The following is a 16,214-nucleotide window of genomic DNA, read 5'->3' as shown; positions in this document are numbered from 1 at the left end:
ATGAGTCTGCTAAGAAAGAGACAACTATAACTTGATTACAAACACTGAAATATAATAAATTGAAAATATAGGGATTTCACGTAACTCCAGCACTCCTCATTCACCAACATACCAAAAAGAAACCATTTTAAAAAATGACAGCCATATAGTTAATCTGGCCTTCAATACAGACCAGGCAGCATGCACCTTTTCTTCTCAGTTTAGATGAAACAAGCATTTCCTCCCTTGATCATCCATACAGAATAAATTGCCATAAAAAAATGCACTAACACATCAACTGGGTGCAACAAAGTCCCCAGACCTAATACTTGAAGAAGACCTGGCCTGCTGCTTCGACTTGATACACTCTTCCCCTTGCTGTTCTTTATCCAAATTGACCCGTTCTTAATTAGGGTTTAGACCCTAAACCATATTTAGGATGTAGCTATGTGGTAGGATTGACCCAGTGTATCAGCTCAGTACTGCTAAAAAGGGGGGTCCCAAGCAGCTCCCCATTTCTGGCCAAGCACTTCTGCACCCTCCTTCGTTCACAGAATCCCAGAACGGTTTGGGTTGGAAGGGACCTTCCAGATCATTGAGTTCCACCCCCCCTGCCAGGGGCAGGGACACCTTCCACCAGCCCAGGTTGCTCCAAGCCCCATCCAGCCTGGCCTTGAACACTGCCAGGGATGGGGCAGCCACAACCTCTCCGGGAAACCTGTGCCAGTGCCTCACCACCCTCACAGTGAAGAATTTCTTCCTTATATCTCATCTAAATCCACCCTCTTTCAATTTAAAACTGTTACCCCCTGTCCTAGCACTACACTCCCTGTTAAAGGGTCCCTCCCCATCTTTCCTGTAGCCCCCTTAAGGTACTGCAAGACCACAATAAAGTCTCCTCGGAGCCTTCTCTCCTCCAGGCTGAACAACCCCAACTCTCTCAGCCTGTCCTCACAGGAGAGGTGCTCCAGCCCTCTGGTCACCTTCGTGTCCCTCCTCTGGACCCGCTCCAACAGGTCCATGTCCTTCTGATGTTGGGGACCCCAGAGCTGGACGCAGTCCTGCAGGTGGGGTCTCACCAGAGCGGAGCAGAGGGGCAGAATCCCCTCCCTTGACCTGCTGGTCACGCTTCTTGTGATGCAGCCCAGGATACGGTTGGCTTTCTGGGCTGCAAACACACATCGCCGGGTCATGTTGAGCTTCTTGTCAACCAACACCCCCACGTCCTCCTCCACAAGGCTGCTCTCAGTCTGCTCATCGCCCAGCCTGTATTTGTGCTTGGGATTGCCCCGACCCACGCACAGGACCTTGCACTTGACCTTGATGAACTTCATGAGGTTCGCACAGGCCCGCCTCTCAAGCCTGTGGAGTTCCCTCTGGACGGCATCCCTTCCCTCCGGCGTGTTGACCGCACCACACAGATTGGTGTCCTTGGCAAACTTTGGCTGAGGGTGCGCTCAATCCCACTGTCTGTGTCGCTGACAAAGATGTTAAACGGCGCCGGTCACAAGACTGACCCCTGAGGAACACCACTCGTCACCCGTCTCCACTTGGACATCGAGCCATTGACCGCAGCTCTTTGGGTGCAACCATCCAGCCAATTCCTTATCCACCGAGTGGTCCATCCGTTCAGCCCTTGTACAAGTTGTGCAGCAAGACGGCTGGCTAATCGACTTGGTAATCCAGCCAAAAATTACCCCAGGGGCCATTTTCTTGCAGGCTAGCAAGAACCAGTGGTCGTTTAGCCAGACAAGTGCTGGACCGACACGCTGAGCTGGACCACAGGGACACTGGGACCACAGGGCACGGAGGAGCTCCCTCCATGCCGGGAGCCTGCGCCATCGATTCATTTCACACATCTACCCACACCCTCCGTCATTTGAATGGGAACTGAAGATATTCCTGAATTCACAGCAATTAACTTCATCAGATGAATGCAAAAATGTACTTACTGCTGGGATGGATAACCCAGCTCTGGAGCAGCGTGATCCAGCACCGTGGGGAGATGAGCCGCAGCGGTGGGTGCACACATTTCAGGTTGCATAGGCTTTTAGGTTGTCCCTTATATTATTTCCATCCTTCAATTTTGGCATTGCAGGTGGTATCCAGTGAATTTCCACAAAGCCTTGAAGTTGTTCCCTAAACTTCCTATCACAACTGTGAATGGCTTAGAAATAGGAATTTTTGGTTGTTCCAGTGTGGAAGCAGATGCAGCAGAGCAGGTCAGGACAACAAAGTTATTCTTTCACTGTATGAAACATTGAATAGCTGGAGTCGCTCAGCTTTTGATGGCATAGAGTGTGATATCAAGATCTCTGCACCTGCCATTGATTTTTATCCTACAAAAGAAAAACAATGCACGGGGGAAAGAATGTGCCACTGCATGATCTGTGAACTCTTGCCTGCTTTCCACCATTTTTAAGAGAGAAGTCACACAGATCAGTGAGTTTCTGCTCCAGAAGTCATGTTATTAAAGTTTGCAACTTTTCCCCGTTTTTTTTTTTTTTTTAAGAAACCAAAGACTGCCTATACATTTGAAGCGTATTTGAAGCACAAAGTATTAATGTTGGTGTAGTTCAGTTTTCATTTTTTGGAGCTTTGTTATTCTACTTTTAAAGCAGGGAGGGAAATTGTGTATTAAAACCGATTTATTTTCCACCTGTACTACCATCAACATAACAGAAGTACAAGCACAAACTCTAGCAGCTGTACTTAAACCTGCCAGTGTTTTCAGTGTTTTATTAGAAAGCTACGAAGTGTTTCAGCTTTCAGAAATCCAGGCTAGGGGGAACATATTTAAGGTAGATTTTTCAAAAACACTGATTTTACTTTTGACCAGAAAATTGAGCTACACTTTGGGAAACTCCAACTTCTAGTTTGTTTTGAGGTGGGACGAAAAGGAGATAAAGCTGGTCTACATGTCCCTTAACTGAAAGAATAAAGTCATTGCAGAAACAGACTGAGCTATACACAGGTGAAATTCCTCCCATAGGGGTATTTCTACAAGCGCAAATATGCTTTTATCAGGATAATTTGTCTTTGAAAACGCACTTGGAGGAACACTTTAGGAAAGACTGCTTGACATCTGCCCAAAGACTTCCAGAGCATACTTCCAAAACTTTACTGATGCAGGGAATAGGTATGCAAACTTAGGCCTTATGCCTCAGAGCTTTGAATGAATCAAATTGTTAAGAGTGATTCACTTTTGACAGGAAGCCTAAACTATATTTATTTATGAGGAAACTTCATATGCAAGGGAGAACTATAAGAGCTCCTCAACTTCACCATAGCAACACCCCCAGTTACAAAGACTTGCCAGAGTTATAAATACTTTATTAGTTTCAGTACAATAGTCCTCTTACACAGAAATCAGGTAACAGTTACAAAAGACTGTATAAAAGTTTGAAATATGTGTTATTCAAAAGCAAGGTATCTTAAATTCTGGTGCAGAACACAAACCTTCCTGGAGGCCGTATTAAGCCAAATGATCCAGTGCTCTCTAGGAACCTGAGGTCCAAGGTTTCTGGGGAGGTTAAGTGGCCGAAACCATCACTTAGGAATTTATTCCAAGTTCCAGACGTTTGATTATCCTTTTTTCTTGATTTACAAAAGCAGCGCTAACTGTACCTGGCACTCTCTCCAGTTTGCAATGGGTCTCTGTGTGCCACAGAAGGGAACTAATTTGGATACCAGAAGCCCTACCATTATTTTAAAGTGTTATCCAATGCCATCCTACTTTATGTCTTCATGCAGAGCTTGCTAACACTACTATTTTTACTTTTTCATTGGAATTTCTATTGTCATAAAATCCTCAGCTAGTGTTACTTCTTGACCATCTAACACTGACTCTGCCTGTCTCTTCAGTTTGGTGATGCCCATATCTCCCTCACCTCTCTGAGCAGCTGGTTTATACCGCTGACTGAAGTGAGTCAAAACCAGTTTCTTAACTTTACACAATTTTGCAAAATCTGCTGCCATTTTTGGAGTGCTATGACCATGCTCTCTGGCCTTTTCCTCTTGGGTATCATCCAAAGTGGCTTCATGTATCAGTACATCCGCTTCGCAGCAAAGCTTCACGGCCGCATCTCCAACCACCCCTGAACAATCCCCTAAAATGCAGATTTTTCTTCCAGGAATAGGGTCTTCTAAGACGTCAGAAGGAGAAATCGTTATTCCATTTTCTAGAACAACTGCAGTTCCATTCTTCAGTTTCCCACATAAAGGACCTGGTTGAACTCCTGGTAAATAAAGGCAAAAGAGGCCCTAAGTATTATGATGAGTGTCAGGTTTAAAAAAAAACAACAAAATACATTTAAGAAGAGATATGCTATATAGAGAGCTGTCTCACTGAAAAAATACCACCTCAGTATCAATAGCAATTGATATCTCACACACTTCATACAAATAAAGAGCTTGGAACATTAGCAGGAAGTATGTTTGAAGAAAAACTATATTCTTTATGTTAAAGTCAATGAAGTCATGCAAATACACTGGCCATACATTTCCCTGAAAGCCACGTTGTGCTTTTTAAACTTTAACGTGTGAACTTGTTTGCTCTTCCCAGTATGAGAATAGTCTGTGATATTTATTGGCACTAGTGTTACACACCAATTCAGATTGCTGCACTGGTATGAAGTATTAAAATGTCTTTAATAGAAAATGGAATTAAAACAGATTACTGAGAGATACAGCAGCTCTAATTTGCTAGAACCCCTAGAAAGCAGGCCATAAAAAGATTTCAGCTGCCTGTGAACCCGATTTTGTTACATTTGCTGAAAATGGGAGTCGCTAATCAGCCTGAACACATGCATTTAGGCATTTAAAAAATTAAGAAGAGGAAAAATAAGTCAAAGTAGTTACCAAGGTCTTTCAGTTTCTGCACGTTGAGTTTACCGGTCCGGGGCTTCTCTTCCACCACAAAGCCAAAGGAAGGAATGCGGTGACATAGGCGAAATGCTTTCAGAACCAGCTGCTCATCCTCAATCAGCAAGTAAGAGTCTTCTACTGGATCCAGATGGAGTATTCTCCCTTGTACTCCCTCAGGAGATACCTCATCTCTGTCCAAGTAAGAAAAATCTCTGAATTCTTCTGTGGGGCACTGGTCCCGTGTAGGCACCAGCTCATGAACAGTGTAGGGAAATAGAAGCTGTGAGTGGGAGAGCTCCATACTCCTCCATATGAAATTTCGCAGTCCTAATGGTCCATAAATATCAACAGGTGGTTTGTTTAGGTCAGGGCTACTTTGGAGGCTAAGTGTACACAGCAGGCCAGGAAGTCCAAAAAAGTGGTCACCATGGAGATGAGTTATGAAAATCTTGGTAATTCTGCCTATTGATTAGAACAACAGGAAAAGAAAAATAAAACAGAAAAAGGTAGGAAAATAAATGAACACCATAACAAGTCAGAAATAATGACTTTTTGGCAAGAAGTAAGAAATAAAGAAGGAGGGAAATGAAAATAAAACCAGTGTTTAAGAAATAAATCCCAAACCACAAAGTGGTTTTTTTCTACAGTAGCGATTAAGTTTCCGCACAAGGTTTATTTTGGCTTGATTTGTCATGAAAAGGCTGCCGAGACAGAAGTTTTAGTTGCTTCTAAGGAAAACGTGCTACAAGCATGGAACAGAATCGACTGGTGACATCTGCCACATTAAAACACAAAGAAGTGCTGGAAAGTGGTTGCGCTTTCATACATTACATGGAAACGGTAGACTAAAGAGAAAGATAAAGTGGAATCTGTATTGTTCCTAGTTTTGAATCTAGCACATGAAATGAACATAATCAAAAAAGAAAAAGAAAAAGAATCCAGGTTTGATTTCAAAGTTTTTTTAAAAGGTAAGAACCCCACAGTTCCCAACTGGTTTGTTTCAAACAGATGAAAAATTGTACTTAAAGATCTGGGCTTTGTTTCGCATCTGAGTTGGTCTCCAGCTCTCAGGCACCAGGCCCTGCCCTTGCTGGATTAAAAAAGCCCAGATTTTTCTCTCACTACAGACACATGTACTTTAATCAGCCTGCCTCAGTCTCCTCTGCTAGCTGAGCTCCCACTTCCTCGCGGTACGGCACTTTCTCCAGCATCTCTTGGGACCGAGCAATAGGAAGGACAGAATCTCTTTAAGAACAATTTAGTAAAAATCACTAAATTTAGTAAAAATTAGTCTATTCACTTGGTCATTAAACCCCCGATAGCTTCTGATTTTGGAGGAGCAGGAGGTTGGTTTTCTGTTTATAACTGATAATTCCATCTTTATAACATAAAAGTCCAAAGTCTGCTCTTGCCACTGTAGACCGCAAAAGCGCAGCAACTGAAGGTTAAGTCTGCTTTCTACTTTATTTTCTTAAATTTGAAAGTTACCGTGAATACACACAACTTCACTTGGAAACAAAAGCACAATATTTATTGCCAGGAAGACTCACAGCAGGTATTGCCTATATCTGCCTTCAGACAAATACAAACTGTGCCAGTTAAAAGCTGGTCTGTGGTCCACGTTTGAAATTACAAAGCCTAAGAAATTAATGCAGGAGAGTTTGGTTCTTGAACACAATTCTTTACCAAAGGGCAATCAAGCATTACTGCACAGCAGGTTCAGCAACTCCCACCCTTACGCAGCACCTTCAGATGCTCATGCATGTTTAGTACATACATATTCAAATACCGTGAGCATGAGGAAAAAGTATTTTGTTTAGATCTCATGAAACTTTTCTCCTTCCTACATCACAATACCTTTCAACAGCACAAACCTGCTTTGAGATGGCTCTTCATGAATTGTGTCTGAGTTCCCTCTCCGCAGTCAAAGAGCCAGCACTCTCCTTCCCTGCGAAGCACTAATGCCGATGCTCCTCTTGTTGGAGACGGATACGCTGAGCCTGTGCCGAGGAAAGTTATATCCATTGACATTTTAAATATGTTGGTGTGCCACCTGAAAGAGAGATTTTGAGCAGCTGAACATACGTATTTATGCTGGGAAAGAAACATTTTTGCTTCAAATGAAGGCAGCCTCTCTACTTTAGTGTGAGGATCAAATTGCCCTTCCCTTAAAAAATAAAAACAAAACCTCCCTGGAGTAGGATACGACTTTCAGACAACACATATTTACAAGCAGCAGACTTCCTTTTTATGCCAGTGGAAGGCTGCAAACAGTCAGCCCAAAGGTAAGACGTGACCTTTGTTTGTTACCTGAAGAAACAGCCCTAGCCAGCTGGAGATGCTCTAATCCTTAAACCTGCTATTATTTATTTCTTCTTCCCTTTACTGAAACTTTGAATTTTTCTGCATGCACTTTCCTCTACAAGCCTTTTCAGAATCACTAACGCCAAACAACCACTTTCTGACATTTAAACGCCGTTACTGGACATCAGGAGCAGCCAGCCCAGCAACGCAAAGATTCGCTCCCCTCAAAACAACTTCAGAGACCGCAAAAGGCAGGAGCAACCGGATTTACTTTGCCTTTGCAACGGCACCCTCGAAAGCGACGGGTGTTTTACTTCTTATCAGTGTTAAGTGAAAAATTAAACACTACCAAACCTTTACGTAGCTTGAAGGCTGCGTGACAGATCACAGGTCACCTATAGTGGCTGAAGGATCTATAAAATCAGCTGCCATACCTGTTGTTTCTGTATCCGCTATATTGTCCAGATGAAGCAGCCGGCCAGTCTGTAGGAGCAGGACAACCTTCCCGAAACTGCGTTAGGAGCAGAACTTCCAGGTCCACGACCCTAAGGCTGTCTGGCCTTACGGGGTCTGCCTTTTCCAGCCGGGGTCTTCCCAGACTTAGCTCCCACCTCGTTTTCAGATGTATTTCCACCTCATTTCAAACTCCAGGTGCCTCAACAGCTCCAGATACCTTTCAAACACAAGAATTACCGTTTCTCAGGTTTAGCTGCTTTTAGAGGAGCAGCCCTTTTCTCTGCTGTGCTAGCTGGGTCCTCCCAAGCCCACCAAGGTGCAACATGTCATTACCTGACCTTGGTGGGGGGGGCAAGAAGGGAGGAATAAACCTCTATCACACCCCCAAAACGGCAGAAATAAACATTTCGCTGCTTTTTCCTCGGTGTAAAAGCAGATGAATGACTTCTCAGCTGAACTGGCTTCGGGCCCGGTGTGTCGGTGGGCTGGAAGCTGGGGCCAGCCGTGTCCCTACCGAGGTCTAACCTCTCCCAAAAACCTTCCAAATCGCCCGACCACCCTCCCCTCAGGCCGCCCCGGGCCTCTGCCCCGCCGCCTTCCACCCCACCCCCCCCCAACACACACACCGGGCCGCGGCCTTCCACCGCTCCCCAAGAACCTCTTCGGGGAGAACGGCCCCAGAGCGGGGCGGGGGAAGGACGAGGCTCCTTAGCCGCGCTGAGGGGGACACCCTCCCGCCTGGGTTTAGTCAAAAGACCGCGGAACGCGTAGGACTCGGTCCCGTTCCCCGGGGCCTACCTTCCCCTTTCCCGGGCGGCGGCGAGGCGGAGCCCGCGCTCCGCGGCCCGGCCCCGGCCGCCTCCTCGTTCTCTCAGGCGGTGCTGAGGGACGGGAAAGGCGGGAGGCGGGCAACGGCGGGCCCGGCTTCTGCCCTGGTCCCTGCCCCGGTCCCGGTCCCCGTCCCGGTCCCGGCGGGGCGGGAGGCAGCAGCGGCCGGCGGGTCCCTGCTGTGACAGGAGATGGCACAGGCCGCTGGCAAGCTCCCTGTTTTTGTGGTTTTTTTTTTTTTTCAATCTATCTGTGAAAATACGGGTGTAGATCCTCAAGTCTCGTTACAAAGCAGCGTTTTAAAAAAGCGCTGTGGGACAGCCAGGTGTTCGAGAAAGGCAGTTTTGTGATAAAATCGCCATTGCTTCACCTGCAGCCTGTTGGTGCTGGTCATGTGTAAGGGGCAAAAGGAAAAAAAATAATAAAAAAAAAAGGTAAATAACGCCGGTGATATAGGCACAGGACAAGTGTTCATTTTTTCAGAATAAACAAAATCAAATTAATTTAGGCAAAGGGAATGCATTTTACTAAGAAAATAGAAGACCAGAGCACACATTTCAATAGAGTTACAACATTATAAAGGAGAAAAAAACCCAACCAGTTCACATTTAAGTACAATTTTAGTTTCAGCAGAGCAACAACCCTCCCAGGTAAAGTCAACCCCTGACAGACAGGCTAGAACTGTGCTCACAAACACTGCAGCAGACTTAGGTTTATTTGTGTAAGGTAGATATGTTCAAGATAGAAATAAATGTAAATAGACATTTTATTTCTTGACAAACTGGCCATCTTGCTATGTTTGTATAGTCCTAAAAGTATTTTTGTTTCCATTTTTTTGTTAGAAAGGAACTTAAAGGATGGGTAAGTCAAAGTCAAAGGTACTGGGAGAATTAAGTTCAATCCAGCGCCCGCTTCGTGTGCGGGGAATATAAAAGCACGCCAGAGGGTTCCTGTACCACAAGTCAAACGTCTGACGCGAGACAGCTTTTTCCACGAGCTGCAGCCATGGTCCACCGTGCCACCAGGTGCCGGATTTCCCACGTACCATCTAGCTGTTAGCACATCTCCCTCCGGAGCAGGCACAAGTAAGCTGCATCCTCACCGAGTGCTGCGATTCGGGAAGCGAGGGCAGGAAGCAGAGGTCTAAAGCATGCTGGATTTTCCTCACAGATCACCCAGACCGTCTGCAGGTTTTCCAGTACCATGGTAATGTGTATTTCGGGAGCAGGTAGGTAGGTCAAGGTGGATCTGTACAGAATTAGATGTCCCTTCCCCAGCCACAATTGAATTACACTGCCCAAATTCAGCTGTCAAGTGGGTGCAATTAGAGCTTTGCTCTAGATTTTCTCCTTGCTCCAGTGTTCAATGTAACACCAGTCCCTGCCGATTATGTACTGCTGTTATGAAACAGGATAGCAGTATGCACCATCTTAAAGAGAGTCCAAAAACTACAGTGGTTTTCTTAAACTCAGGAATAGCACTTAGAGCCAAGAGAACTGGAGTCCAAACTGTACTGTTCTTACAGTCCAATCTGAGAGTCTTGTAGATACCTTTATCCGAATGACTGAAGCACTCAAATCTGCACCTTTGAAGTCAAGAAGACCCGGAGCAAGCCCCAAATGAAAGATTACAACTTGGATTTACTTAGGCCCACAGTCAGCTGAACTAAAATTCACAGTTGTAGCTGTACAATAGTGATCCCCACTCTCCTACAGGAGTAGTCACCAAATAGAGCTCCTAATGAAAAACTAAAAGGTGTATCATTTATCTTTGCAGTTACTACCAGAGGAGCGTGACAAAGGGTTACTTTGCCCCCTCCTGCAAAACAGCATGCTGGAAACAACAGTACAGAGAAGACACACACCTACCACAAGAAACCTGTTAAACACCAATCTCCACGTAAAGTGTTGCTGTTTTAAGCTTGGAAAACAAACAACATCATGAAACATCACTGTTCACAAACACAACCAAGAACTTCTGCAAGGAGTCACATTTGGGCTTTAAAATCTATCAGACACGACATTTTAATAGTCTTCCTCTAATGTCAATTGCTGGCAAGTGGGCACACACTTTGGGAACATACAAACCTTTGTAACATCTTTGAACAAGAACACGCATACTTGCTAAAAAAAGGCTGCGCTCCCTTAGCTACCTTTCTTCTCCTCCCCTAGACATTTCTATACATTGCTGCCAAGAGGCTCAGTCCTGCTCCTGTTGATTTTAAGGAAGTAAGTCTTGGAACAGTCCTGGAAAAGATTCAGTGGGAGTTTCTGATCCTCTCAGAAGTGTTCGGTACATCCAGAATAGTATCCTCACAGAAGAGACAGGGAAGACGGACTTAAATACCATTTGCAGGGCAAAAGTCACCAGGGCTGTGTGAAGAGCTAGAACACTTGTCATCTTTTAGGTGATATATTTCTTAAGGAACAATATAAGCTTAACTTAAGCTATGTAGCATTACAAAATGTGTCCTGGTGACAACTTTTTCCCTTTGCATACTGTGGAGGAGAATTTTCTGTATAGGTAAAGATTGGTAAATGCTATTGAATAAGCCAGCAAACAGAAAAAATCAGGTTAAGTAGAATATGAAAAAGGATACTGTGGTTCCCTACTAAGTGGCAAGATTAGCGGTTGCAATTAATTCCAAGATTAATTAGAGCTGAAGAATATACAAACCCAAAGATGAAGCTATGTATTTTATATTAAAAAAAAAAAATCCAAAAAAGGTGAAATGCACTTAAAACTTTGTGAGCTGACATGTTACCTGCTGCCAACAGAAAACAACAGCTGTACATTACAGGTAAAATTCCTCCGTGTCTGTACTGTAAGCTATATATGATCCACAGAACCTGATTAAACAACATCCACAGGGGCGTATGCACAGATGAGGTCTAACTGGTATCGCTTAGCTGCCGTAACTGGGAGAGGTTAAGAGAGAGACAGTCAGGCCTTCTCTACTCTCCGATACATCTGCAGCCCCACCAGGGCAGGGCTCTACTGTAACTGGAGCCTCCGAGTCAGTTAAAGACTGGTTTTTCCTCACCTGTGCAGTGGGATTTCCAGACAAATTATGCAGGAACATTTGTACTTGGGAAAATCCCACTGCTGGCTAGTTCTGAACAATCCCTCTCGGCATCTGCTTAAAGGCAGCAGGGAGCTGGTGCCAAGAAGGGAAAGGACTGCACTTCATGAAACAGGCACCTTGCCTTGGCTTGACGGCAGCCACTGCGAATTTCCTGTGCGGGAGCTCCCTTTGGGAACCAAAAATCACTCTTGCCCAAAGCAAGACTCCTGCTGTGTGCAGGTAACGCCATTTTCCCATGTCAGGTTTTCCTGAGTACTATCAATGCCCACTGATTATAGACCATCACTGCACTTCTTGCCTGAAAAAAAAAATAAATCAGACTGAATAGGTGGATGTAGATCTTTATTTTGTAAGACAGAGTTGTTTCTACGGACCAACTGCCCTGCCTCTGTGATCATTCTCAGCCAGGACACAAGATCAGTGCATGGGATATTTTTGTTACTCCTCTGCCTAATTAGTATGTTGGCAGAAGCGAGGAATTGTGCGTTCCCAATATACTTGAATCCAATGATGCAGAACTCCACTGACACACTGCAACAGGCTTCAGCTAGAGTTGAATTTTCAGAAGGTAAAAATAATTGTACACTAAATAAATAACTCTTCAGTAAGATCACAAATTTAAATACAATAAAAACGAGGCATAGCAAAAATAGATGAAAAAAAGCATTCTTTGTAAAAACATCATTATGTGTGTGTTGGTCTTTTTTGTACATATACTTACATATACAAGTTGCAAACCACATACGTCGCCCAACTTGGCAATGTAGCATTTCAAGCCTCACCAGACAGCACTTTACCACAGTTTGAATACACAGTCTTTTCCCCACATCACTATTTTCTGTGTTTATATAATCAGTCTTCTTTCCTCACTTAAGTAAAGCCTTCCCAAAGTTTACTGTTCTTTTTATCTAATACATGAACTTAATTTTAAAATCAGAGACTAGGCAGACTAGCAACAGAGACCATGTCTAAGGGGGTACAGAGACTATTTTCCCTGTTTTATTTTGGGCCTATTCTGTGGAGACAGCATTTTCCAAAATAAATGAGGATATGAAAGAGGTGCTTGCCATCAGTAAATCCCGAGCAAGCTTTACTTCATCTCTTTGGATTCCGGCTTCAAGTTTGCCAGTGTAGCCCTTTTACATCTATCCTTTTTTTTTTTTTTTTTTTTTTTAATCCTTTTTTGCCTTGATACAGCAAACTATGGAACAGCACGTAATATTTATTTCTGTTCCCAACATACCATTGTTCTTGTTACAGAGGCCAGATTTAGAGAAGTCACAGACTGTAACTATCACTGTGTGTCCTTGCTTGCTAATACAAAGTAATGGAGGGCACTCAAACCGGATAGGAACAAAATGAAAAGGAATGCACATTGTGGTGTCTCTTATCAATGTGCAGTACTATTCATTCCAAGGAAAAAATTCAACTCGCAATTTTTGTTTTCACACAAAACCCCTGACAAATTAAACCTGTAAATGGAGTGAAAAAGATTAAGTGATCAACTTAGAGCTTCTAAGTATTAGATCTTTCAAGTCCTGTATTCAAACTGAACTGAATATACTGGACTGAGACCACAAGAAACATTCAAGTCAAACTTCTGTAAATGTCTCTGTCAGTAACTGCCTGTAACACTTTCTGTTTCAGCTTCATCTGTTTCAGCTGCCTGGGGGGCGTGGTGTTCAAAGTGGCAAGTGAGTCCATTTAAGAGTTTTTGAGTCAGCGATGTCATGAAAACATCACACACAAGTCTTTTTGTGAGAACAAGGGTATGCAAGCAAGAAAACAATTTAGCTTAGAAGAAACAAAACCTTGGAGAAAAAAAAATGAAACAAAAAATCCTTTGGTACGTCACCTTGGAGTCCACTGCAGAAAATCTCCTTGTAAAATCTCTAAAAGATTTCTGTAAATTACTTCAGATCCTGCCTGCCTTTATATGATAGAATTTATTATGCAACAGCACAGCTTTGTTTTTAAAAGCTATTAAGTGATTAATATTATTTTCAGGCTTTCCAAGGATAATTTTAACTAGTTCACATTTTTCCTGATAACAGATTTCACACAGCGATGAAAACAGGAAATACAAACATTGCTGCAGATTCCACTGCAGACTGCGTGCAGACCACACTGCTCTTCAATGCACAAAGAAACAGAGCAGCCAATGCCACAAGAAGTCTGGACATGGGCATCTTTAAACATCAGACAAAACAGAAAGCCCATTAGACTGTTAAATTTGTCTTAAGCTGTCCTTTTTTTTTTTTTTTTGACAAATGCTCTCTGGTGATGTCACAGATAATGCAGTGTGACAACACTAGGACAATTAGAAGACTGATTATTAAAAACAGAAATAAATCATCCTGGAAATCAGCAGTGATGAGAGAGCTATAGTTCAAATATCATCAAATGCACGTAGCTAAAACATCAGTAATAGAATTCTTCAGTGTGGTGCTGGCTCTAAGCTAGAAATGCAATGTCATTATTTAAATTAATTTTGCAGAGCTCTCTCATTCCTGTGACAGATGCCATCATCCATACAGTTTATCAGGGACTTGGGAGAGTGGGGAGAAATCTACATCAGGTGAAGAAGAGGGCAGAAGGGGAAAAAAAAAGACAACAAAATGAGCAAAAATAAATTACAGGACTCGAAGGTAATGACTTAAATTGGTCTGAAAAAGGGATCCCTGCAGAGTAGAAGATACTGCCTGAGGAGTGTGATCTTCTGATGCATCAGTGAACCTTAGATTCAGGCCAGTCATACACATCTGGCATGAAGGATTCGTATTCGTAGGTCCAAACCTTTGATCGAATGTAACGGTTCTTGTCTGCAGGTTCAGGGTAATGGAAAGCCATGTTGTTTGCGTACAAGAATTCCATAACCTGAAAAGTTAAATCATGACGCAGTTTGTGCCTTTTCTACATTCACATAACAGCCACGCTTCCACTGCAATATGTTCAGGACTCACAAACTGGATAAAGACAAACGCCAAAGGCCTTTTACAATTCCTGAATGCCTTACTGGGGATCTGAAAACTTAATTTCAGAAATCAAAGGAGCATAATTTTGGCCCATCATCACTGCCAAACGGAAGCACCCAACAAATTCAACATTTTTGTAAGTGTCTCTTATTAAAGGCACAAAGAACCGGGTATTTTGGGCCCAAGCACCTAGCGTTTAAGGGTCATACCGTGCAATTCAGCAGGTTAATGTATACATAGAACACTTTTAGTACAGTCCACTTTTATGCTTCATACTCACCTTGACAGCAATATAAATAGAAACTTCCCTGATATTAGACAGTGGAGGATAAAGTCTTCCTTGTGCAAGTTCTTCATCGGTCAACTGTTCTGCCAATGCCTGAGTTTGAAAAACAAACAGGTTCTATTTACTGCGTCCCAAATGGGATCAATAACATGCCACCTGAGAGAAACAAGTTGCAGTGTTCTTACTACTAGAGCGCTCCCAAAGCACTAGAATAGGGCAGTCAATGTCTCAAAATTCTCAAAGATCAACTCTTCAATCTGTGCCCATATCAGCAAATTCTGCTTGTAAGCATTTAGCAAAATAAGATCCTATTTTTTTGGAGGCTGAACTACCCATAACCATGGAAGTTATAAGACCACATCACGCCTGCAGGACTGCCCAAGTGTTTGGCCAGTTGATTCACCGGCTCCTCCAATGTGGTACGTGCTCCTGCTCCGAAGTGGAAAGGCAGGAGAGGACGGGAGCCTGGGGGCCACGTGCATCCCTGACCCCATCGCCAGCTGAGGAACCCAGAGCAGGGAAGGAGGAGGAGGCAGGCCTGCTGCCAGACCAACGAGGCTGGGAGGCAATTTACACATGGACAGATTTCCTATTTGGGTGTTTGGTTTCTGGATGAAAAAATTAAATTTGCAATGGAAGCTGATACTTCTCACAATTTTGTGTGATCAAAATCCATCTTTTTTTCCATTGGGGAGGGATAAAACCAACAGAAATCAAACAGGAAACCATAGAGCTTGAGCAAGATTTGAGAAATTGCCCACCATGTCATCCACTATCATGTCAGAAGCCACAGCCTACTCTGCTTCCACACTTACCTTAGCAGCTTCTAGGAAAACCTTATCACTAATGTGTCGAACACTGCTGAGGATCACAGCGAGAGCCACGCCTACAATAAAATTATTGCCAATTAGGGCCACATCATTTTATAATATGCAGCCTGCTGCCAAGAAGCTGCGAGTTATCTAGAATGTTATTTTTAAAAATCTTCCCATAGCTTTCTATGCACATTCACAAAACTATTACCATGTGGGCTAGTCATTTACTGTAATAGGTGGCTTTTGACAAAGGGTTGGAGCTTAGGAGCTCAGGGAAGAAAGGGAGAGAAGGGGGAAGGCAGAGAAATATCCCTAGTGCTTCTTTTGTACCCTCACTTGTGCAGATGTAACTTCAAGAGAAGCATACTGACACTTATTTTCTCCTTCCTCCCAAAACAAGGAGAACAACCCATAACGCAGCAGCTTTCAACACCTTTAATAACACCCTTTTGTTTTCTTAGAAATACACAGTTGGGGGAGCTCACTGTGTGCATGTCGCATATGTAGCTGCACATGCCTAACATCCATCCCTAACTGATTTTAATTTCATTCATTCTTCTGATTTTGTTCTCAGCTTTAAATGCTGGTATCACCTCTTCATGCTGCTTCACTAACTGTGC

At 43.4% G+C, this 16,214-nt stretch overlaps 2 protein-coding genes across 10 annotated transcripts in view; both read right to left on the bottom strand.

Moving 5' to 3' along the window:
* Positions 1 to 3,299: 3,299 nt before the first annotated feature.
* ELAC1 (elaC ribonuclease Z 1) lies at positions 3,300 to 12,517 on the bottom strand. 2 transcript variants are annotated; one of them, XM_049794285.1, is made up of 5 exons: positions 8,404 to 12,517; positions 7,584 to 7,822; positions 6,720 to 6,898; positions 4,840 to 5,307; positions 3,300 to 4,217 (listed from the first exon to the last, which is right to left on the bottom strand). In XM_049794285.1, exons 3-5 carry the CDS (start codon positions 6,874 to 6,876, stop codon positions 3,754 to 3,756), a joined length of 1,089 nt encoding a protein of 362 aa, XP_049650242.1. In that variant the 5' UTR covers positions 6,877 to 6,898; positions 7,584 to 7,822; positions 8,404 to 12,517; the 3' UTR covers positions 3,300 to 3,753. The 2 variants fall into 2 exon arrangements, with proteins under 2 accessions (XP_049650242.1, XP_049650243.1); XM_049794286.1 differs by having other exon boundaries at positions 6,720 to 6,845.
* Positions 12,518 to 12,652: 135 nt separating this feature from the next.
* The window catches only part of ME2 (malic enzyme 2), a 43,752-nt gene continuing 40,190 nt past the window's right edge, over positions 12,653 to 16,214 (bottom strand). For 7 of the 8 annotated variants that reach the window (XM_049794269.1, XM_049794262.1, XM_049794266.1 and 4 more), the window contains 3 exons: positions 15,595 to 15,665; positions 14,774 to 14,872; positions 12,653 to 14,395 (listed from right to left, as the gene is read on the bottom strand). In XM_049794269.1, coding sequence (XP_049650226.1) covers positions 14,246 to 14,395; positions 14,774 to 14,872; positions 15,595 to 15,665 — 320 coding nt within the window. In that variant the 3' untranslated portion in view covers positions 12,653 to 14,245. The remainder of the gene's footprint in view (positions 14,396 to 14,773; positions 14,873 to 15,594; positions 15,666 to 16,214) is intronic. The other variant, XR_007504988.1, reaches the window with a different exon arrangement.

The sequence above is a fragment of the Accipiter gentilis genome, chromosome Z (assembly GCF_929443795.1).
Source record: "Accipiter gentilis chromosome Z, bAccGen1.1, whole genome shotgun sequence".
Classification (NCBI taxonomy): Eukaryota; Metazoa; Chordata; class Aves; order Accipitriformes; family Accipitridae; genus Astur; species Astur gentilis.
This window is presented reverse-complemented; position numbering and strand designations above follow the sequence as displayed.